This window comes from Neoarius graeffei, chromosome 24 (genome assembly GCF_027579695.1).
Source record: "Neoarius graeffei isolate fNeoGra1 chromosome 24, fNeoGra1.pri, whole genome shotgun sequence".
Lineage (NCBI taxonomy): Eukaryota > Metazoa > Chordata > Actinopteri > Siluriformes > Ariidae > Neoarius > Neoarius graeffei.
This window is the reverse complement of record NC_083592.1, coordinates 44184776-44209734: the sequence shown is the minus strand read 5'-3', so window position 1 is coordinate 44209734 and position 24959 is coordinate 44184776. Positions and strand designations below refer to the sequence as shown.

The 24959-nt window shown below is 42.4% G+C and overlaps 1 protein-coding gene across 2 annotated transcripts in view; it reads left to right on the top strand.

Moving 5' to 3' along the window:
- The first annotated feature begins 6325 nt into the window (after positions 1-6325).
- The window catches only part of npr3 (natriuretic peptide receptor 3), a 43171-nt gene continuing 24537 nt past the window's right edge, over positions 6326-24959 (top strand). For both annotated transcript variants that reach the window (XM_060907286.1, XM_060907285.1), the window contains exon 1: positions 6326-7306. In XM_060907286.1, coding sequence (XP_060763269.1) covers positions 6649-7306 — 658 coding nt within the window. In that variant the 5' untranslated portion in view covers positions 6326-6648. The remainder of the gene's footprint in view (positions 7307-24959) is intronic.

The following is a 24959-nucleotide window of genomic DNA, read 5'->3' as shown; positions in this document are numbered from 1 at the left end:
CAAAACAATCAAACGTTTTGTTGCAAATAGTCAACAGGGTCGCAAAAAATGTGTGGAGAAGAAAAGACACAAATTAACCGCAAAAGACTTGAGAAGGATTAAACATGAAGCTACCAGGAACCCATTATCCTCCAGTGCCACAATATTCTAGAACTGCAACCGACCTGGAGTGTCCAGAAGAACAAGGTGTTCGGTGCTCAGAGACATGGCCAAGGTAAGGAAGGCTGAAACACGACCACCACTAAACAAGACTCACAAGTTGAAATGTCAAGATTGGGCCAAGAAATATCTGAAGACAGATTTTCCAAAGGTTTTACGGACGGATGAAATGAGAGTGACTCTGGATAGACCAGATGGATGGGCCCATAGCTGGATAACTAATGGACACAGGGCACTTTGACTCAGACACCAGCAAGGTGGTGGAGGGGTAATGGCATGGGCTGCTATTATTAAGGATGAGCTAGTTTGACCATTTCAGGTTGAAGATGGACTTAACATCAACTCCCAAACCTACTGCCAGTTTCTAAAAGATACATTCTTCAAGCAGTGGTATGGGAAGAAGTCTGCATCATTCAAGAAGGCCATGATTGTTATGCAGAACAATGCACCATCACATGCACCCAAGTACTCCACTGCTTGGCGAGCCCACAAAGGCCTTAAAGATGACAAAGTAATGACATGGCCCCCTTCCTCACCTGACTTAAACCCTATTGAGTACTTGTGGCCCCTTCTTAAGCATGAGATTTACAGCGAGGGAAGACAATACACCACTCTGAATAGCATTTGGGAGGCCGTGGTTGCTCCTGCACAAAAAGTTGATCGTCAACAAATCAAAAAACTAACAGACTGGATGGAAGGCTCATGGCAGCTATTGAAAAGAAGGGTGGCTATATTGGTCACTGAATATTTTTGAAATGCTAGAAGTGTTTATTTGTTAATTCTGAGTTGTTTATTTGTTACACTGAAAATTAAAATAAACAAGTGAGATGGGAAACTTTAAGCTTTTCATTTAGTTGCATAATAATTCTGCACACTAAATGTTGCCTAAAAATTGTGCACACTTATATATTCCCCTGAGAAGGCCTAAACTCCCCTTTCCTTTGTTAATCATTCTGGTTTTAGGTTTATTAACAATTTGGATTGACTGAGAGCACTGTATTTGTTCAACGATAAAATTAATCATCAGGAATACAACTTGCCTAATAATTGTGCACACAGTGTATTTTAATGCTTTATAATCTCACTATCCGGGGTCACCCAGAAGAGGACGTGTTTAAAATCCACTTTGTTTTGGCAGCATGGTGGTGTAGTGGTTAGTACTGTTGCCTCATAGAAAGAAGGTCCTGGATTCTAGCCCAATGGCCGATGGGGGCCTTTCTGTGTGGAGTTTGGATGTTCTCCCCATCCGTGTCTGTGTGGGTTTCCTCTGGGTGCTCGGTTTCCCCCACAGTCCAAAGACATATGGTTAGATTAACATGGGCCAGCCATGGCCTGAGGTTGGGCTGAAGTCCCCTTGATCAAGGCACCGAACCCCCAACTGCTCCCTGGGTGCTGCTGCATAGCTGCCCACTGCTCTGGGTATGTGTGTGTGCTCATTGCTCACTTGTGTGTGTGTATGTGTGTGTGTTCACTGCTTCAGATGGATTAAATACAGGGGAGGAATTTCACTGTGTGCTTAGGTCTGTGCTTGAGTGTACGTGTGACAAATAAAGGCTTCTTGGCCTCTTCTTGTTCTTCTTGGCTTTACTTTTGAGTCTGGTTCTTTACAAGGTTTCTTCCTCATGTCATCTCAGGGAATTTTTCCTGGCCACTATCACCTCTGGTGTGCTCATTAGAGATCTAAATCTACATGTAGATTTCTGTAAAGATGCTTTTCTGATGATATCTATTGTTAAGCATGCTATACAATAATAATAATAATAATAATAATAATAATAATAATAATAATAATAATAATGGAAATTAATTTAACTCAAAGACACTCTCCATGCTAGACTTTAAATCATTTCGATTTAAATTGGATTCTGGATCAAGCTAGAGATATCTGACAGATCATCGAGGGGAAACTTTCTGACCAACCAAGGTTTCGCCATGTGAGCAGAAATTGATGGTTGTCCCAAATTGCGTCAAGTGATGACGTGTCTACCAGATATGCTGAGATCTGGAAGGAAAGGACAGAATAAGTAATTATGGGTCATCAGCATAGCACTTGTACAAATACCCATGTTAGGATAATAATTCACTCGAAATCACACAACTTAACCCCATGACTCATCCCATCTGTGGGTACATTCTTCCCTTCCATAGCTACATGCCTTTCCTATGAGTTTCACTGCAGTTACTGAATAAGCAATAAATAACTGAACAATAAATAACCGAACAAGAAATCATCTCACCAGCCATGACAACTTTTTTCAGTCAATGTAATACCCAAGTAAACGTTTAAACGTTATAAGTTAATCTGTGACTATACTGTCCAAATGGTGGACTACACCTACTATGAGAGAAAAAAAATACACTCGCAGTTTGCAGAATCCTGTGTTATAAGGCGCTTAATATTCAAGGCCGTGCTGGATTCCACAACACTTTTAATGGCCCCATGGGAATAATTTGGGTTGAATGACGTTAACAGGCTAAAGATAACACTTATTAAAGGGCCTGTTCAATAAACTGTGTGTAAGCATTTTGTGTCCACATACCCATAATTACCTAATAGCTTAATGCTCAACAAGTGTCCTGGGTAATCTATATGCAGATAAATTGCTTATTTGCCACAAACTTGGTACACAGTTTAGAGGAGACGTGAATGAAATATTGTGCCTTGCCTGGAAAGTGTGGGTGAGTCATTTTCAGTCTGCCACCTTAATGAGGCCTGCTAAATCTTTCCATGTTTTCTATCTACGTTGAAATGTTGCACGCTGCCACAATACCCACAACTTGTATGCAAACGTATATTCAAAGCAGGCATTTGAAGCTGAAACAGACTGGTTTGGTTTTTTGGTTTTTTTTTTTTTTTGAGGTTTTTACTTTAGAGTGTTTTAAATCTGATCCTTTTAACCCAGATTGCTGTACTGTAGTGTATTTTCCACTAGATGCCACTGTGTAAGAGCTTTTCATTTTGATGCTTTTCTTCCAGAAAGCAAACGTTTTGTCAGTGCAACTGAGCCAGACAGTGAAATGATAATGGCAGCCACATAATGAATAATAGTTAGTGTGCAGTATTAGTTTAATAGAAGATGACAGCAGATGTGGAATTAGAGCTCTTTTGATTACTCTTGCAGGATTTTGCACTTGTAAGGGCAGGTTTTTAAAAGGCTCGGGCATTTTTGTGCATATGGTTGGTGGTTAAATAGCAAAAAAAAAAAAAAAAGCATTAATATAATAAAAATATCCTTCCTTCAATGTTCATACACTGTCAGAAATAGGGGTACAGTAGGAGTCCGGTTCTGTCCCCCAAGGTACAATCTATACTAATGTACCCCCTAGGGCTCATTACTGGACTTCAAGGTCACAACTATGTATATGTTTTTAGCGTCAAAAAGGTACTTATATGTTCCCAATCAGTATATAAATAGTGCAAATAAGTACCTTAGAGGGGTCCTGCCCCAATGACAAGCCACTGTACCCTGAAAGGTATAATATTTAAACAATATTTGCTGGCTTTGAGTGGTAGATCAGATACGAGTCGAAGACGAATTCAATATCATGCTAGCTGAATGGAATATTTTTGATATACAGTACCACGAAAAAAAGCCAGTCAATATCCATCCACCCATCCATCCATTATCTGTAGCCGCTTATCCTGTTCTACAGGGTCGCAGGCAAGCTGAAGCCTATCGCAGCTGACTATGGGTGAGAGGTGGGGTACACCCTGGACAAGTCACCAGGTTATCGCAGAGCTGACACATAGACACAGACAACCATTCACACTCACATTCACACCTACGGTCAATTTAGAGTCACCAATTAACCTAACCTGCATGTCTTTGGGCTGTGGGGGAAACCAGAGCACCCAGAGGAAACCCATGCAGACATGGGGAGAACATGCAAACTCCACATAGAAAGGCCCTCGTCAGATGCTGGGCTCGGACCCAGGACCTTCTTGCTGTGAGGCGACAATGCTAACCACTACACCACCGTGCTGCCCATTATTATTATTATTATTATTATTATTATTATTATTATTATTATTATCTCTTAGTATGCACAGTAATTTATACTGGAGTTCTTACATTATAGTGCTCTCCATCAAGTCACTTTGACCTCAGACAGACCACTTTTCGCAGAATGCTGGCAGCGCCGAGCAAAACTGACTTTTGTAGAGTGGGCACATGAAGCTTAATGCCTATTATTATTATTATTATTATTACTACTACACATTCCTTTTGGGTATTCGACACGTCTTTCTCTTTCAAACTTCCCTCAAAATCTTCCGTATTTAACAAAGAAAACCTGACGGCCATGTTTGTTTCCAAATCATCACAGTCGCTCACTCGCTAGTGCAGAAGTTTTACGTCTCCAACGTGTGACGTCATGTTGTCTTGACAACCGTGCAATATCATAAACCATATTCAATGCTCGTTCTCTATCAGATAGAGTTACGTAATACATGTCAGATAAGCGATACGATGACTGCGATCAAACCAAATGAATGAAATCTGCTAGAAGGGAATCGAACATGTATTTTTATTCCATGGAAAGTGTCCTTTATGTATTTTATTTTCTGAAAGTGGACTGGTCATACAAGTAAACAGGACATGCTTAATTACAGTGAAGCGTATTTATATAGATCCATAGAGTTGTACGAATTTTTTGGTCTGCTATGTGTATATGCATGAATGAGGAAGAAATAAACAGAAGTGTAACATGCATAAGCCAGTAATTCACTGGGCTGCGACAGCCTGCGACTAGTTGAGACACAACAATTGGCATAAAATATGCGAATTCAGTTCTCGCACTTCCAGTCTCACGGAAACTGACTTGAAAAGGGTTCGTGACGGCTTTGCGACACCAGCGACGCACTTGCGGCTATTTTGAGAGGAATTTTGTCACACAAATTTTTTGAACATGTTCAAAATTTCAGCGACGAAAGAGCGACCCTTTGCGACTCATGTGAGGGAATTCAGAAGCCCCGCGAATGTTTCAAGACACTTTTGAAACTGTCGCGAATGACGTTCGCAATTTGTCGCAAGCTGTCGCAGCCCAGTGAGATACTGGCTAGACAGTGAAAGTTTTGAGGTAAATGACTGAGTCGGTTAAAGTGCATATCCTGGACCAATTTCGGTTTTTTTTTTTATATGAAAGTATGTCCCTTTACACACTCATCCAGAAGGGTACTTTTGCACAAGGCCATCTGTCTACAGCAGAAAATAACAAAACGCGTCTGGAAAAATCCCAAGGGAGTCTGGAGCCAGATTTGTGACGTCACCTGCGGAAGCGCCAGCAGGCTGCGCAAGCTTTACATGGTTTCAGTGCACAGCCTGTGTAGACCAAGCGCTCCCATTTCTCTCTCACTGGAAAACGATGAGTACTAATCCCATCAAGATTGGTGTTGCTACACCCTCCGACGATACGTCTGTTGACCATTTTAATAATTACACGATAACGTTGAAGAAATTTGTAGACAACCACCAGGTCGTTTTCTCATAAACAGACCAGCGCCGACGTAGGATTCAGAACGAGGCGTCCCGCACGCGACGTCACGAAAAACAATGTCTCATTATCTCTAGCCGCTTTATCCTTCTACAGGGTCGCAGGCAAGCTGGAGCCTATCCCAGCTGACTACGAGCGAAAGGCGGGGTACACCCTGGACAAGTCGCCAGGTCATCACAGGGCTGACACATAGACACAGACAACCATTCACACTCACATTCACACCTACGGTCAATTTAGAGTCACCAGTTAACCTAACCTGCATGTCTTTGGACTGTGGGGGAAACCGGAGCACCCGGAGGAAACCCACGCGGACACGGGGAGAACATGCAAACTCCGCACAGAAAGGCCCTCGCCGGCCCCCGGGCTCGAACCCAGGACCTTCTTGCTGTGAGGCGACAGCGCTAACCACTACACCACCGTGCCGCCCGAAAAGCAATGTTTGCTTGGAAATCCAAATGCCAAGTTTTTTCAGAGGCGGACCAATTCGGCTCAAATGGCTTGATTTCAACTGAATTTTTCTGGTATTGCGCAAGGTAAAAAAAAAAAAAAAATTGCACAAAATGCGACCAAAGTTTAATATAAAACAGGAGAATTGTGGTGATCCTGTCCCTTTAAGAGAGAGGTGGGCTGCGAACAGATGACGCAGGAATAATAATGAAAAGGATGCTTCAAAATTCCACACACCGACTGCAGCGTGTGTGGTTAACGAGCAGCCCAGTGAATACACACAGAACCAAGAGCGCCGGGGCAGTTTAGCTGCAGGGACTCGAACCAAGTCAAGAAGGGCTGCGTGCTGGAGAGCTCGAGCTCAAGTTAACCTTGCAGTCATTCAAGTAAAAAGAGTGGAGTACTTCTTTTGACAAGTCAAATTTGCTGGACAGAAAGATTCTTAGTGTTTTTTTTTTTTTAAGGAATGATCAATTCCCTTAATCAATCCTGAGCTGCAAAAGTGACACTTTTCTAAGTCTTAGTCTATTTCCAAGAACGTGCACCATGTTGCGCTTGTCGTGCCTCTGCCTGTTCATTTGGGCGCTCGAACCGTCGGCCACGAGTCGAGTGAAGGAGGACGTGGACGTGCTCGTGCTCCTGCCAAGAAACAACTCGTATATGTTCTCGATCGCGAGGGTCGCGCCCGCAGTCGAGTACGCGCGGCAGCAGCTGGCGCATGGGCCCTTGGCCGGGTTCAATTTCACCGTGCACTATGACAACTCCGAGTGCGGCATGGACGCGCTCTATGCGCTCCTGGACCGCGCGCGCCACGAGCGCCCGGACCTGATCCTCGGTCCCGTGTGCGAGTACGCAGCCGCGTCCGTGATCCGCGTGGCGTCGCACTGGCAGATCCCCGTCATCTCAGCAGGTGCGCTCGCGTACGGCTTCAGCGACAAGAGGTCCGAGTACGCGATGCTCACGCGCACTGCGCCGAGTTACCTTAAGATGGCTGAGACGTTCTACACCATGTCGCAGAACTTCGGCTGGAAGAGCGTGTACCTGATCTACCTCGATGACAAGGAAGAACGCAACTGCTACTTCACTGCCGAAGGGGTCCACGCGCTCCTGGAAGGCCATAACGACATCTCCATCTCCATGATGGACTCCAAAGAACCGCTGGCTTACGTGGATGACATTGTCAAGTCCATACGCGACCATGAAGGTAATAACCACTGAATATCAGAACATTATTATTATTATTATTATTATTATTATTGCAACATCTAGAACTAACTTCAGATGCGCATTTGTCTTACCTTCTCTTCTTTTCACTTTGTAGCCAAATATTTTCCTAATAACAAGGTCTGAATTGCATTGCTTTGCTTTGCTTTGCTTCACTTCACAGCACCACAACTTCTGTTCACATGCTAAAAGGTCATCCGTGTCCTACATCTCATCTCATCTCATTATCTCTAGCCGCTTTATCCTTCTACAGGGTCGCAGGCAAGCTGGAGCCTATCCCAGCTGACTACGGGCGAAAGGCGGGGTACACCCTGGACAAGTCGCCAGGTCATCACAGGGCTGACACATAGACACAGACAACCATTCACACTCACATTCACACCTACGGTCAATTTAGAGTCACCAGTTAACCTAACCTGCATGTCTTTGGACTGTGGGGGAAACCGGAGCACCCGGAGGAAACCCACGCGGACACGGGGAGAACATGCAAACTCCACACAGAAAGGCCCTCGCCGGCCCCGGGGCTCGAACCCAGGACCTTCTTGCTGTGAGGCGACAGTGCTAACCACTACACCACCGTGCCGCCCCGTGTCCTACATGTGGAGGAAAAATGATCAGGATTTTGACAGAGCAAAAGTTTAAAGTGCATATCCTGGACCAATTAAAGTATGTCCCTTTATGGTGGTGTAGTGGTTAGCGCTGTCGCCTCACAGCAAGAAGGTCCGGGTTTGAGCCTCGTGGCCGGCGAGGGCCTTTCTGTGCGGAGTTTGCATGTTCTCCCCATGGGTTTCCCCGACAGTCCAAAGACATGCAGGTTAGGTTAACTGGTGACTCTAAATTGACCGTAGGTGTGAATGTGAGTGTGAATGGTTGTCTGTGTCTATGTGTCAGCCCTGTGATGACCTGGCGACTTGTCCAGGGTGTACCCCGCCTTTCACCCGTAGTCAGCTGGGATAGGCTCCAGCTTGCCTGCGACCCTGTAGAACAGGATAAAGTGGCTAGAGATAATGAGATGTCCCTTTACACACTCATCCAGAAGGGTAATTTTGCACAAAGGCCATCTGTCTACAGCAGAAAATAACAAAACGTGTCTGGAAAAATCCCAAGGGAGTCTGGAGCCAGATTCGTGACGTTATCTGCGGAAGCGCCAGCAGGCTACGCGAGCTTTGCACGGTTTCAGTGAACAGCCTGTGTAGACCAAGCGCTCCCATTTCTCTCTCATTGGAAAATGATGAGTACTAATCCCATCAAGATTGGTGTTGCTACACCCTCCGACGATACATCTGTTGACCATTTTAATAATTACATGATAACGTTGAAGAAATTTGCAGAAAACCGCCAGGTCGTTTTCTCATAAACAAACCAACGCTGACGTAGGATTCAGAAGGAGGCGTCCCGCACGCGACGTCACGAAAATCAATGTTTCCCAGGAAATCTAAATGCCAAGTTTTTTCAGAGGCGGACCAATTCGGCTCAAATGGCTTGATTTCAACTGAATTTTTCTGGTATTGCGCAAGGTAAAAAAATTGCACAAAATGCAAAATGTGACAGATATTTGACCAAAGTTTAATATAAAATAGGAGAATTACATTGATCTCGCTCCTGAATTTACCCGTGATATGCCCTTTAAGAATGTTCAAGTCCTAGCTGTGTGATTAAACAATCAGTCCCCTGAGCATACACAGACACACACACACACCCCACCTCGTCTCTCTGAGTTTTCCAGATGTGTAATATGTTCTTCATAGAGACCAGAAAGTTTGAGCTGTCATTTCCTATGAACGAATACTGATTTTGTCGCATCACCGTTCTTCAGCGAACATTATATCTACATAGAGCTGGGATCGTCCTTGTCATGTCAGATTCGTAATTATGAACATCTATCCATCATGTGTAGCTGCTTATCCTGTGCAGGGTCGCAGGCAAGCAGGAGTTCCCAGCTGACTATGGGTGAGAGGTCGGGTACACCCTGGACAAGTCGCCAGGTTATCGCAGGGCTGACACATAGAGACAAACAGCCATTCACACTCACATTCACACCTACGGTCAATTTAGAGCCACCAATTAGCCTAACCTGCATGTCTTTGGACTGTGGGGGAAACCGGAGCACCCGGAGGAAACCCACGCAGACACGGGGAGAACATGCAAACTCCACACAGGAAGGCCCTCGCCGGCCACGGGGCTCGAACCCGGACCTTCTTGCTGTGAGGCGACAGTGCTAATGTAGTCATGAACATGCGGAATGTAAATCTGCACCTGCACACATGGCCCTGGGCATGAGTACACAATCATAGCTAGGTCCATCGGGTGGATCACTTTGCACACTATAACACGCTGCACTAGGTTGTACGCATGTAAAATGTGTGTCCTTCATTACCATCCATGAGGGAAAAAAAAAAGTTTTCAATGCATAAGACACAGGTTGTTGATCTGCCAGATAATCAGTTTACATTTTTTGTGTTTAAACTTCTTTCTTTGACTTTGACCTGTTGATCTGTTTTCATTTCTGGTTGGTTACCCAGAATGCTGCGGATAGTGTTGCCAGCGGGATTTAGCCCTTATCATGAAATAAAGGCAGAGATGCCGCAGCGGTTTAGTCCTTTAGACTGGCCAGCTCTTTCACCTCCTCATCTCAAACAAGGGCAGGTTTCCCCAAAGCATCGTAGCACAAAGATCATCATTAAATGGTAGCGCGAGCATCACAATGAACACTCTCTCTCCTAGTTACGATGCTCTTAGCGTTAAGAGGCTTTTGGGAAACCCACGACGGATCAGCTTCCAAAGCTTCAACTTTCATGCTAATACTACCATTAACACCATCATTCCCATCGTCTGATAGATCTATAACTAGCCTAACTGAGTGTAACTGAGTCTTGCAGCTGCATTGCATTCTGGATCTCCGAGTTCAACGTTTGCACCCGTGTTTCAGTTAAACATCGACACTATTTCTCCACTGGATTTCTCATTAACACGATGTTGAACGCCTCTGAAAAATGGTGAGTGTTTTTCCAGAACTAACAGTAAAGCCTAACCGCTATCTCTTATGTTTGAGCTCATTGCCTTTTTTTTTAACGTTATTGCATTGCAACTGTCCTAGCAATGTCGTCCTGTGACATCAGCACTGCACACAAGTGCAAACTTCTCACTGTCTGGAAGAACAAAAATGCATGACCAACCCAAAAATTAGCACCAGAATCACTAAGCACATCACAAATATTTCATTATAAAGACATTTAATGTGTGTGAGGGTGAACAGAGTGGCCAGATATCATGGTTTATGAATTGTGTAGTTGGTTCTTGGAGTTCTCAAATTATAAACTATTGGACGCCACGTTCATGACTACAAGCAGTGAAGCTATTCCTAAAAAGATCCACAGAAGATGCTGCTCCTGATATCTATAAAAGAAAACTGTGTGTTGTGGTCTGATAAGACCAAAACCTGACATTTTGGCTGTGCACATCATCAACAACATGTTTTTAGTGACACAAAGGAGGTTAGGTACAATGAAAAAGCACCTGATACCCACTGTACGCTTTAATACTGTTTTTTTTTTTCTCCCTGATAACGATCCAGGGATTTATGTGAAGATTGACGGCCTTATAAGTTCCACCAGGTTATTTTCACCTAACTCCAGGTTGTCTCTGTTAGGAGGTTAAGAATTGGGTAACATAATAACAAACCCAAACACGCATCCATGTAGAAAACCAGTGTATTATCATGCAATGACCATTTCAACCTCCATATTTAACCCCAACTGAAAACATGTGGTCTAAATTGTCCATGGCAGTCCACATGCACAAATCTAAGAAAGTTAAAGAGCTCGAAACGTTTTGCGTAGAGGAGTGGTCCTGGACTTGTCTCCAAACTTGTTAGAAATTTCAGGAAGACTTTCAGTGCTGTTATTTTCTCCAAGGAGGAATTAATTCGCCAATTAATAATTATGGGAGTGCCAATCTCATCTCATCTCATTATCTCTAGCCGCTTTATCCTGTTCTAGGGTCGCAGGCAAGCTGGAGCCTATCCTAGCTGACTACGGGCAAAAGTCGGGGTACACCCTGGACAAGTCACCAGGTCATCACAGGGCTGACACATAGACACAGACAACCATTCACACTCACACCTATGGTCAATTTAGAGTCACCAGTTAACCTAACCTGCATGTCTTTGGACTGTGGGGGAAACCGGAGCACCCGGAGGAAACCCACGCGGACACGGGGAGAACATGCAAACTCCGCACACAAAGGCCCTCGCCGGCCACGGGGCTCGAACCCGGACCTTCTTGCTGTGAGGCGACAGCGCTAACCACTACACCACCGTGCCGCCCGGAGTGCCAATCATTTTGAAAAATGACAATTAAACTGCTGGCTCTATATGTTAAAGCCAACATATGCAAGCACTCTAGCTATTAATTTCTGTTGATGTTTATAAAAGGTGCCAATAATTATTCACTCTAATAATGTTATAATACACTAATACGCTATAATAAGTTTACCTCCGATGTATAAAATTAAAACTGACAAATGTGAACAAATTTTCACATTTTTTTCCCCTGCCATTTGTTGCTTGACCACAATTCAAAAAAACAATAAAAAACAAACCGCTGATAAGTTCTCATCCCAGGATTTACTCTGACAATCGCCCACACAGACCAGGAATATCATCTGCTTTACCATGATCCACCACCCCCACGGCATGTCTTACTAGAGCAGAACAAGACTAAAGAACAGTTAGGGAAAGAGAATAAACATCAGACCACTGTACAGGTCTATACATCACAGGACATTTAACATTAAAATCAATGTTAATTACTCACTGTATGACTAATTTCTAAAAAAAACACCTCAATTTTACTTATCACCTTCTGATCTGGCTTCTGCATTCATCATTGATTTCTTTTTTTCTGAATAGACAATGTGTAGCAATTAAGCGATTTAGCTGAAATAGTGAACTTCACCCTGTAAATCTGTGACCACACTTATGTATAAACTTGATACAATTAATGTGAGGAAATAGTTGATGCTTAAAATCCTGAGGTTTTCTACTATGGCCGACCAAAGTGTTATCAACAACAGGACCTATAAGGAGACAATCCTTTCCATGCAATATTTAAACATGTAATTACATCAAACCAGGATCAAATCTCAAACAACTCAGTCTTGGAACGTGCAGTGACCAGATCAATGTTTAGCAGTGGCGATCCGTTACTATTAGAGCTGGGACTTGAGCTCAGCCAAAACTTAGTCAGACACCAAAAAAGCAACAGGGCAAAAGATTTTGCAAGGGATTAGCGGTAGGGTGCCAGGTAACTCCGCTGTGTGTAGTTGTCGATGTTGATTTTAAAAGTAACTAAGTAAATGAATACTTAAGCATGAGTAAAAATTACTGTGGTAAGTGTGCATGAAAGAAGAGTCTGGAAACAGAAATCTTAGTTTCTCAGTCGTTAGCCTGTGCTACTTGCTCTCGATAGCACTGGCTTGACCGCTTTATTAGCATTCGCCAACACTACTGATGAACGCTACACCGGCTGGAAGGTGACTTCACTGCTACGCAAACAATGCCAACTCACAGTTAAGCTAGCGTTAGTCTTTGAGAAGGCCTGGGCGATAAATTTTTGGTCCCTCCCGCTATAAATCAAAATCTGATTGGTTAATTCATCTGTTGCTTCCTACATAAACATACCGTACACTGCCATGGCCTTCTGTCCCAGCAATGAAGTCCTAACCAATGAGTGAGCCAGCTCTAAACTCTTCTCAGCCTAGAGACAACAAACAAAAAAATCTCACTGGATAATTCTATTTTAATGTTTTCAGGACAGTAACCCTTTCATTTCTGAAGCAAATTTGATAGAAAATGAAGCCAAATTAGAATTAGAAGAGAATAATTATAATGAAATTATGAAAGAATGGAAGAAAATAAATATAACATTTGAAATGCTGATATGTTTGGGCCTTCTCTGAAGACCAAGAAGGCCCTGACGGTTCCCCTCTGATGTTTAGCATCCTGAAGCAAAGACGTATGTGTTGGGTCACGTGGTTCGAATGGCAGACGGTAGGATCCCCAAGGATCTTCTGTCGAGCTTGCTCAGGGAAAAAGACCGATTGGTAGGCCATACCTGCGCACAAGGACGTCTTCAAATGTGATCTCAAAGAAACACACATTGATGTGAACACCTGGGATGAGTGCGCAAAGGATAGGGGCTCCAGTGAAGCACAGCCTTGCTACCTTTGAGAATGCACAGGCCTGGGCAGCAGAAGAAAAGCAGTCGAAGCAACAAACTCAAGAGCAGCCTGCCCACCAGCCCACAAACTAGGCTACGACAACTTCTTCAACTTGTGATGCATGTGGAAGAGTATGTGATACCCGTATAAGACTTAACAGTAACAGAAAAAAGTGCAGCTCAACCTCCAGAAATCAAACGGTCTCTCGAGACTGAACTTGCCTGTCTGTCACATCAAAGCAAATCTCCCTATTACACCCTAAAAAGTGAACAATCAAGAAATGCCACAAATGCAGTCTGGTGGTAATTTCTTAATATCTCATTCTATTAAAAGGCTTGTTTACTTGTGATGGGAGTGGTCTCTTTCAGGATGACTCTTCCCCCATGCACGGGGCTAGAAGGCTTACTGAATGGATTGATGCAAATCCCATGCTAGGCTTCCAAAGTCAGAACATCTCAACCCAGGTGAACACCAATGGCAGATTTTGGAGCGAAGTACTAGAGAACACTCGTCACCACTATCATCAAAACAGTTGAGAGTATATCTTTTGGTAAAATGGTTCATCGTTCCAGAGACTAGTGGAATCAAAGCCAAGGTACTGTACAGCGAAGCTGTTCTGGTTGCTCGTAGTGGTTCAACACCTTCCTAAGACACTTGATGTGGTTCTTTTTATGACTTGGTCACCTGCTTGTAAATCAGACCAAATGAATTATTTCTTATCTAGGTTATAGTAATGACCGCGAGTTGGCCTAGTGGTTACTGTATCTGCCTCTTGATCGGGAGATCGCGAGTTCTACTTGCGGTTGGGTCATACCAAAGACCATCATAAAAATGGTACCTACTACTGTCTGGCAAGGCACACTGCAATACAGATGCGAATGGAGGAGTCAAACTCTTGCAGTTACCAGAGAACAAGCCCTCCACTGTAACGCTAGCTGTATAGGCAAGAGGCCGAGGGCTATCGAGATCAATGCTGCCCAATTGCATGGTGCGGGAAGGACTTTAGATTATCTTAATAATTATTTTGTCTTGTTTACTATTCAATGGCTAAGTTACATTACATCTAGCAGATGCTAAATGCATCCAGAGCGACGTACAACATACCCAGAGCAGCCTGGGGAGCAGTTGGGTTAGGTGCCTTGCTCAAGGGCACTTCATCCATTCCTGCTGGTCCAGGGGATCAAACCGGTGACCTTTTGGCCCTACAGCTGCTTCTCTAACCATTACTCCATGACTTCCCCCGATATAAATCACTGAATATACTTGATTGATGTGCACAGGCTTGAAGGGACGGAATCAAAATGACGTAATCAGAGTTGTTGTGGCCACACAGTCGTTGGTCACCAAATCCTGTGCTTAAAAATTGTAAATATTTTTGTGTCTGCATCTTTATTGACACAAAACTTAATGCCCAAAGCAAAAACTATTTTTAAAGCAGTCAGAATTCTCACTCTCCGCAAGTCCTGGCTGTATTTTCCATCCATTATGGCCTAAGACTGGAATTTTCTGTCTCTAATGATGTCGCAGGTCTCCATACTTGTGCAATATCCATCTACAGGCACCAATACTTGTGCAAGCCCAGCTCCAGATATCTCATCACTGCCTTTTCATTTCTCATCATTTGGGCTTTGCACTGGATTGCTTTTGGTGGTTAAACAATGGCCCAGTGATACTGCCTTGACATAATGATTAACGTTGTTCTCTTAGAGGCCTTATTTACACAAAAGCCTTTCCATTCCAAATTCAAATGGACAAACCAGGACAATTAACACAGAATGATCGTCTTTATCGTTTGGATTTTGCCGTGGATTGCTACAGGTAACTTGAGCATGACGGCACTCATCTAAACTCTCTTCATTTTACTACTACTAGCGCTCCACATACCCTCACAATCTGTGTTGCAGAATGATGAACATGAGGAAAGATTGTAAAGAAAAAATAGTCTGGTGATGTCTCTCTTAATATAGTGCCAAATTATGGTTGGAATTGAAATGCACAAACCCAAATATGTTCCAGTAGTTTGAAAATCATCTAATTCTGCTGGTCTTATCAAGTGGACCAGCTGAGAGTAGTTAATCATGACTGACTTGAGAAATGTGTGTTTGCAGGTAAGACACATAGTGTAGGTGGCGCTATTTTGGGACTGGCAGTATCAGCAGTACCATCTGTTTGCTGTGCCTGCTACAATCCCAATGGACAAAGTCGACACATTTTTAAGAAAAAAAAAAGTGCCATGTTCCCATAAAGAGGGCTCACTGTTCTCCCACTAATCATTTAATAAGTCGGATGGATCACATCCAGGAATGATTACATAGTTAGCTTATTTTGGGGATAAATATTTACAACTGCTTGGCTAGCCGGCACTGTTGTGGGATGTTAGTGACCTACTCATTCAAGCTAATGCTGCTTGCTTCTGGTTATCCAGCCTGAAAGCAACTGGTCTTTTTCTTTTTCTACAGACTACAAGATATTTTTGTCTTTCACGATGGTCAACATGCAAGATTGATCAATCACAGTGCCATAAATTCTTGACATTTCTTGGTCAGGAGACGGGCAACACTACAAGTTTGACCTCCATCAATCATCGTTTTCATCTTTGCTTGTTGTCGAGGAGGAGGCAGGGCTCGAGATTAACGGTTGTCCGCTTGTCCGGGACAAGTGATTCTTTATGTCGGACAAGTTCATCGTCTCAGTTACTTGTCCAATCGGACAAGTGCCAAAATACGCCGATATTCGGGTTACATATCAAATTTATCAGTTTATTCACATGATTTCCGAAGCATCTCACTCGACATACTGTTTTGATGAATTGCCGTATGTTTCTCTTCGGAAAAAGCGATGTGCGCATGCGCAATATTCCGCTTGCAAAACCGGCCAATACCGCTTCGTGTATTTGAGCTGAAAAGTAAACGGTCGTTTACCAGACCCTCCAGGATTTCACGATGTTGCAATTTGCAACATCAACGCAAATTCAACCAATCCCCGTGAATTCAGGGCGGTGTTGCAATTATATCCAATCACCGCAACTTTCCCGCAAACTTGACCAATCGTTGGCGTCGTCTTGAGGTGACGTCGACAAACTACCTTCCGCCTTACTTCCGTGTTTCCGTTCAAGAGAAGCAGCATGTGCGAGTCAGTGTTTATATAGGCTTAAATTCTGTTACTGAAAGTGTGTTGTGTTTACAGTGAAGGACTGTGTGCACTTTACATTATTTTTTTACTTAATACAAGAAATTAATGGATGCCAACATTTTTGTCAAAATGGTATTTTATTTTCCATTGTTTAGGCAGCTTCAGCATCATACTGTGAGATTCTGTTCATATTGTTTTTTTTTCTTCTATGAAGCCTGAGCCATTTATTTTATTAGTTTATAATTATTGTTTAATTTAGTCTTCAGGAGAGACTGCCTGCACACAGTACTAGTATTAGTTTTTTTTTTCTTACATGAAAGCTGAGGCATTTATATTATATTTTAAGGTAACTTCATGTTGTGCTGTGAGGTTCTATGCACTTTAACTTTAGAACCAACAGGTGCATTTGGATAAGTAAAGCCTATTTTTCTGCATTTTTGTAGTCCTGGTAATCTTTTATATTGGTAAAGTTGTTTATAGGACCATTTCTCAGTGTCTTTGTTTTTTTTAATCAATAGTTTTTCAGTAATAACTTAATATTTAACATGTCACTCAATTTTAATCACAAAAAGAGAAAATCGCAACAATTTCTCGCAACTTTCACTTCCTCCCGCAATGTAATCGCAACAAAAACCTAAAAAACACCGCAACTTTCATCGCAACCATTAAATACCATACAGGAGCCACAATGAATAATTAGACAACAACAATTAATCAGTGGAGGATATATATTCAAAGTTAATAATTTAAAAATGAAAATATATACTGTATAATTTTAATTTTCTGGTTTTCAGTTTCTCATAAATTAATGATTGATGGAGTCCAATTTTTTCTGCAGTGAATAGATTTTTGTGTTAAAGTAATTCTGGTGAAATTAGTTCATTACAAATAGTTTTTGTGGGGTTTTTTTTTTTTCCTCAAATTTTTCTTCGGACAAGTCAACTTCACATTCAGACAAGTTGCCCGACAGGACAAGTGGTTTCAAAAGTTAATGTAGAGCCCTGGGAGGGTCAAGAAATTGTCAATCATGGCTGTCAAGGAACACGTCATAGGAGTCGTCAGTCTGGGAGAAAAAAATAGAAAAATTCTGACATGCTAGACTTTACATCAGGGTGTCATGGGACGTACTTTCATTATGTCACACTACAAGGCCTGTTTGTTGTTCCCGATGTTCATATCTGACAGGTCCAACACTTGAAATTTGTCAACCACGACCAAATCATGTCAAAATCAGGCTAAATTCATGTGGTGTGATCCCAGCATAAGGCAAGGGGAAGCCAGGGCCTAATGGTTCGAGAAGCTGCTTTGAGACCAAAAGGTCTCATCTCATCTCATTATCTCTAGCCGCTTTATCCTTCTACAGGGTCGCAGGCAAGCTGGAGCCTATCCCAGCTGACTACGGGCGAAAGGCGGGGTACACCCTGGACAAGTCGCCAGGTCATCACAGGGCTGACACATAGACACAGACAACCATTCACACTCACATTCACACCTACGGTCAATTTAGAGTCACCAGTTAACCTAACCTGCATGTCTTTGGACTGTGGGGGAAACCGGAGCACCCGGAGGAAACCCACGCGGACACGGGGAGAACATGCAAACTCCACACAGAAAGGCCCTCGCCGGCCCCGGGGCTCGAACCCAGGACCTTCTTGCTGTGAGGCGACAGCGCTAACCACTACACCACCGTGCCAGACCAAAAGGTTGCTGGTTCAATTCCTTGGACCAACAGGAACCAGGCTGCTCTGAGTATGTTGTACGTCGCTCTAGATAAGCGCGTCTGCTAAATAATTGTAATATAATGTTTGTTTTACAAACATTCCACTGCCTATGAGTTTGAGATATTTGAATTATAGACAGTGAATGCCCTTTTCAATAAACAAAATTCTTATCTCATCTCATTATCTCTAGCCGCTTTATCCTGTCCTACAGGGTCGCAGGCAAGCTGGAGCCTATCCCAGCTGACTACGGGCGAAAGGCGGGGTACACCCTGGACAAGTCGCCAGGTCATCACAGGGCTGACACATAGACACAGACAACCATTCACACTCACATTCACACCTACGGTCAATTTAGAGTCACCAGTTAACCTAACCTGCATGTCTTTGGACTGTGGGGGAAACCGGAGCACCCGGAGGAAACCCACGCGGACACGGGGAGAACATGCAAACTCCACACAGAAAGGCCCTCGCCAGCCACGGGGCTCGAACCCAGAACCTTCTTGCTGTGAGGCGACAGCGCTAACCACTACGCCACCATGCCGCCCCAATAAACAAAATTATTTATCACAAATTAAAGCTAGACGCCCTTTCAATTTCATAAAATCGGTGAAATTTAGTTCCGTCTGAAATTTGGTCATTGTGATATATGTTTATTTCTGTAATATCTCACAAAAAAACAGGCCATTCTGTGGCTGGGAAGTTATTTAATTTGAGGGGATTCCTGAGCAAATAATGTGCATGAAATCGCTTACTTCGCGCAGTCAAGCAGACAGAGGAAGTCCGTGTGTGCATGCGCAGGTTTACCTCCTCCTTCTTTTGGGTTTTAACAGCAGCCGGCATCCACAGTGTTGCATTACTGCCATCATCACGGTTTACCTTGACCGTGCACTGACAGTTACATCATTCTGTTGCTAAACGAATAGCTGATCACACTGAGGTGCTCGCTGACCGCCAATATTTATTAGTTTGGTCCTGCGTTTCCTTTCCTTCACAACATAATGTCTTTTCTTCTCACTCTCCATTAGTGTAGTCAGTCTTTCACGTTTCATTTGCACACTCACGTCCTCCATTTTTCTCTCCTGTTTCAAATTTGTATCCCAGAATGCCTTGTGCAAACGGGGAAAGCCTACCACGTGCTGCATGACGTAGTATCTTGAATTGTGTCGTGGTGAAGCAGGAAAAAAACAGCGGAGAATTTAGGGCCACATGGCCTTAAATTCATTAATTGTTCTATTTAAAAAAAAACTAATAATATTGGAAGTCTTTGATTCGAATTCAGTAGCTTTCGGTCCACTAAACAAAAATAATTGGGTGTCAGGGAAAATTCTTTTTATGACCTACACTTGAAAAATCTGAAAGGCAGTCTAGCTTTAATTCACAGATATCATCCAGTGGACATTCATGCTGTAAAAAGCATATCCACTTAAGGAAAGGTGCATGTTTTGCTTTGACTTCTATAAAATGGCTTTTATTTTGAATAATTAAGGAACAGAACATGACACGAGCATGCTGTTACAGGAAAATATTTAATGATAGGCTTTTCACATGTGCCCCATGGTGTGCTGTATTAAAGATCAGAATCATAGATTTTTTCCTTTTATAGTCAGGTTTAATGCTTAACATCCACAATCCACAAAGTTGGTTGCTTTTATTGCTTACGTTATAGTGGATATAAACAGTCATACCTCCACCAGCCTCTCTTTTTTGTTCTTTCTTGGAAAACTTTAAATGCACAGCTGTTCTTCTGTTTCAAAGCATGTGACTATATCCATACATGCAAAATAAACATCTCATTACAGAAAATCTCACCATATCTAATTACACATTTTCTTTTAATTCTGTTTCTTAAATTCTGATGTTCTTGTGTAAGTTGCTACTATAGAAATGATAACATATCACACCAAGTGCATTAATATAAACCCGTGATTTGAATTACAGCCAAATTCATGTCTGAGCTGCTCAACAGTAATTTTGAGCAAACAGAATTGAGAATTCAATAAATATAAATACTTGTATAGGTTAGAGTGATTTAGGACATGGATCGTTCCCAGCACAGCAATGACACTGGCTTAGTACTGTGTGTGTTTTAGTGCGATTGTTACTGGGGTTTTTAAAGAGTGTACATTTACCAGCCAAATTACAGTATTAGAGACACCTATTCAGTTAATCCAACTTTAAGTACAGTTAGAGACGGCAGCTCATTTCTTTCCTCTCGCCTTTACACTGCTGATAAAGCGTCTCATTAATGTTCATGAGAAGGGTTTAATTCTGGCAGTGTTGTCGTCGAGTCACTAAACCTGGAGTCTGAGTCCAGTTTCGAGTCCCCAGTGTTCGAGTCCGAGTCAAGTCCAAATCATTAAAGAAAATTTCGAGTCGAGTCCGAGAACAAAACTCCACCTGCACCATTTGACTGTGGCTGTTGCTGCCTTTATGTGAAATCGTCTCTGCTACTGTGTTGGACTAACGTTACTGCTTGACTGCCCCATTTTAGTTAATAGGCTACAGATAAAAAGCTTGTTCATCACTCAGCAAACCCCGCCCACTATCAACAGGGCACATAACATGAGAGAGGCTTAACACTAGCTAGTTCATCGCTCAGCAAGCAAGCCCCGTTATCAACAGAGAAATGAACATAGCGTGTCACTTCCTTCTCTGGGTGGAGTCTTGCCAAATGACGATTGAAGTTCAAGGTTGTCCCTGTCGTCTCCTCGATAGTTCTTCTACATATGGAACACACAGCAGTGCATTTTTTCCCACTGCATGAGAAGTCTGTATAAGCAAAGCGGACAATCCTAGGGGTGTTCTGTCCAGGCATTTTAATGCCATTAAGGCTGGTTTGTTCCTGAACATGACGTATGAACAGGTGAACGTGCATTATCTTGCATGAAATTAGTATAAAAATTCATGTTGATATAAATATCTTATGCCAAATTATTATGGCATGTTACAAAAAAATAAAGAAAAAGTCAGAGTCCTTGTCTCCAATTTACAAGTCCAAATGCAGTTGATGCACGAGTCTGAGTCCAAGTCCGAGTCATCAGTGCTCAAGTCCAAGTCAAGTCAAGTCACAAGTCCTTAAAATCAGGGCACGAATTGAAATCGAGTCCTGGGCTCGAGTACTACAAGCCTGAATTCTGATAATATGAAGGTGCTCAATGATCAGTTAATTTTTTTATAGATGTTGTGCTTTTTTTGTGTCTTGGTGCATGAGGGGTGATGGATAATAAAAATGGATTCAATAGATTGATTGATAGGCGGCACGGTGGTGTAGTGGTTAGCACTGTCGCCTCACAGCAAGAAGGTCCGGGTTCGAGCCCCGTGGCCAGCGAGGGCCTTTCTGTGCGGAGTTTGCATGTTCTCCCCATGTCCGCGTGGGTTTCCTCCAGGTGCTCCAGTTTCCCCCACAGTCCAAAGACATGCAGGTTAGGTTAACTGGTGACTCTAAATTGACCGTAGGTATGAATGTGAGTGTGAATGGTTGTCTGTGTCTATGTGTCAGCCCTGTGATGACCTGGCGACTTGTCCAGGGTGTACCCCGCCTTTCACCCATAGTCAGCTGGGATAGGCTCCAGCTTGCCTGCGACCCTGTAGAACAGGATAAAGCGGCTAGAGATGATGAGATCAGATTGATTGATTGATTGATTGCTTCATTAATCCTCAAAGGGAAATTGCAGGTTTCCCTTTGGACAAATTTAGCACCTGTAATAATTTCAGTAGTTAATTTAGTGTTAACTAGAAGGGAACTCAGTAGAGTGTATACTTCCACCAAGCCACATATTCGGTTTTGCATCAAAATCTAAGCAATTGTTCCTTCACCCATGGCCCACCTTTCCTCAAAATGTCATCAAAATGTGTTCAGTACTTTTTGAGTTATGTTGGGAACAAACAAACAAACAAACAGAGGCAAAAACATAATAAATCAGCAGGTACTAAATCATGAATAACTAGCTGCAGTAGTACGGTAACTCATTCATAGTATAACGATAGTAATTTACTGTTATCACTCTGAAGTTGACGATTTTCCAGTAACAGCACATCCCAAAGTATTTTATTCCTCTTGTACCACAGCAATTTGCCAGTGATTACAATTACATTTAATGTTATAGAACATCAACAAAACAAGTTTTTTCCCCCCAGTTATAGTGTGCACTACTGCCTGCACTGCTATTACAGAAAAAAAAATCCTTTTATATTTGAATTTTTATAGAAATTATACTGTGTATTTTGCAGTTAGGCTTATTACCTCCGCCAACTGTGTCGGAGGAGGTTATGTTTTCACCGCCATTTTTTTTGTTTGTTTGTTTGTTTGTTTGTCTATTCCCAACATAACTCAAAAAGTAGTGAACGGATTTTGATGAAATTTTGAGGAAATGTGGGCCAAGGAACAATTGCTTAGATTTTGATGCAAATCTGAACATTTGGCTTGGCAGAGGTATACACTCTATCGAATGCCACTCTAGTTAACCTTATGTTTTGGACATAGAGCAGCATATGTGACAAGAACCTCATGGATTCTCACACAGTATGTGCATAGCACTGAGGATACAATATTTTTGGAAAGATTGTTTCATATTCTCTAGTCTACTGCAATGTACTAAGTAGACATGTTTTATGATCAATTCACATGCACCTCCAAGACACTGTATGTAACATATACAGTGGTGCTTGAAAGTTTGTGAACCCTTTAGAATTTTCCACATTTCTGCAGAAATATGACCTAAAACATCAGATTTTCACACAAGTCCTAAAAGTAGATAAAGGGAACCCAGTTAAACAAATGAGACAAAAATATTATACTTGGTTATTTATTTATTGAGGAAAAGGATCCAATATTACATATCCGTGAGTGGCAAAAGTATGTGAACCTCTAGGATTAGCAGTTAATTTGAAGGTGAAATTAGAGTCAGGTGTTTTCAATCAATGGGATGACAATCAGGTGTGAGTGGGCACCCTGTTTTATTTAAAGAACAGGGATCTATCAAAGTCTGATCTTCACAACACATGTTTGTGGAAGTGTATCATGGCACGAACAAAGGAGATTTCTGAGGACCTCAGAAAAAGTGTTGTTGATGCTCATCAGGCTGAAAAAGGTTACAAAACCATCTCTAAAGAGTTTGGACTCCACCAATCCACAGTCAGACAGATTGTGTACAAATGGAGGAAATTCAAGACCATTGTTACCCTCCCCAGGAGTGGTCGACTAACAAAAATCACTCCAAGAGCAAGGCGTGTAATAGTCGGTGAGGTCACAAAGGACCTCAGGGTAACTTCTAAGCAACTGAAGGCCTCTCTCACATTGGCTAATGTTAATGTTCATGAGTCCACCATCAGGAGAACACTGAACAACAATGGTGTTCATGGCAGGGTTGCAAGGAGAAAGCCACTGCTCTCCAAAAAGAACATTGCTGCTTGTCTGCAGTTTGCTAAAGATCACGTGCACAAGCCAAAAGGCTATTGGAAAAAAGTTTTGTGGATGGATGAGACCAAAATAGAACTTTTTGGTTTAAATGAGAAGCGTTATGTTTGGAGAAAGGAAAACACTACATTCCAGCATAAGAACCTTATCCCACCTGTGAAACATGGTGGTGGTAGTATCATGGTTTGGGCCTGTTTTGCCGCATCTGGGCCAGGACAGCTTGCCATCATTGATGGAACAATGAATTCTGAATTATACCAGCAAATTCTAAAGGAAAATGTCAGGACAGCTGTCCATGAACTGAATCTCAAGAGAAGGTGGGTCATGCAGCAAGACAATGACCCTAACCACACAAGTCGTTCTACCAAAGAATGGTTAAAGAAGAATAAAGTTAATGTTTTGGAATGGCCAAGCCAAAGTCCTGACCTTAATCCAATCGAAATGTTGTGGAAGGACCTGAAGCGAGCAGTTCATATGAGGAAACCCACCAACATCCCAGAGTTGAAGCTGTTCTGTATGGAGGAATGGGCTAAAATTCCTCCAAGCCGGTGTGCAGGACTGATCAACAGTTACCGGAAACGTTTAGTTGCAGTTATTGCTGCACAAGGGGGTCACACCAGATACTGAAAGCAAAGGTTCACACACTTTTGCCACTCACAGATATGTAATATTGGATCATTTTCCTCAATAAATAAATGAGCAAGTATAATATTTTTGTCTCATTTGTTTAACTGGGTTCTCTTTATCTACTTTAAGGACTTGTGTGAAAATCTGATGTCGTCTTAGGTCACATTTATGCAGAAATATAGAAAATTCTAAAGGGTTCACAAACTTTCAAGCACCACTGTAGGACAAATAGATTTTAGACATTTGTGACTGTGTAAATAGTCTAGTCGAATGATCCTGTAAGATTTCGGAGTACAGCCAGAATTACTTTCTGATATGCGTTGACTTGAAACAATTAAATTGTTCGTCTGTTACGTAAGATGATAATTAGGCATAAGCAACCAGCTAGGCTGCGATTTTCACTTACAGTGAATCAAGTGTATTTGATGAGACTGGAATACAGTGTTGCAATGTTTTGACAGTGAATGACGTGCACTTCATGCCATGAGCTGGCCCATTACAGGTCTGCTGAGTGGTCC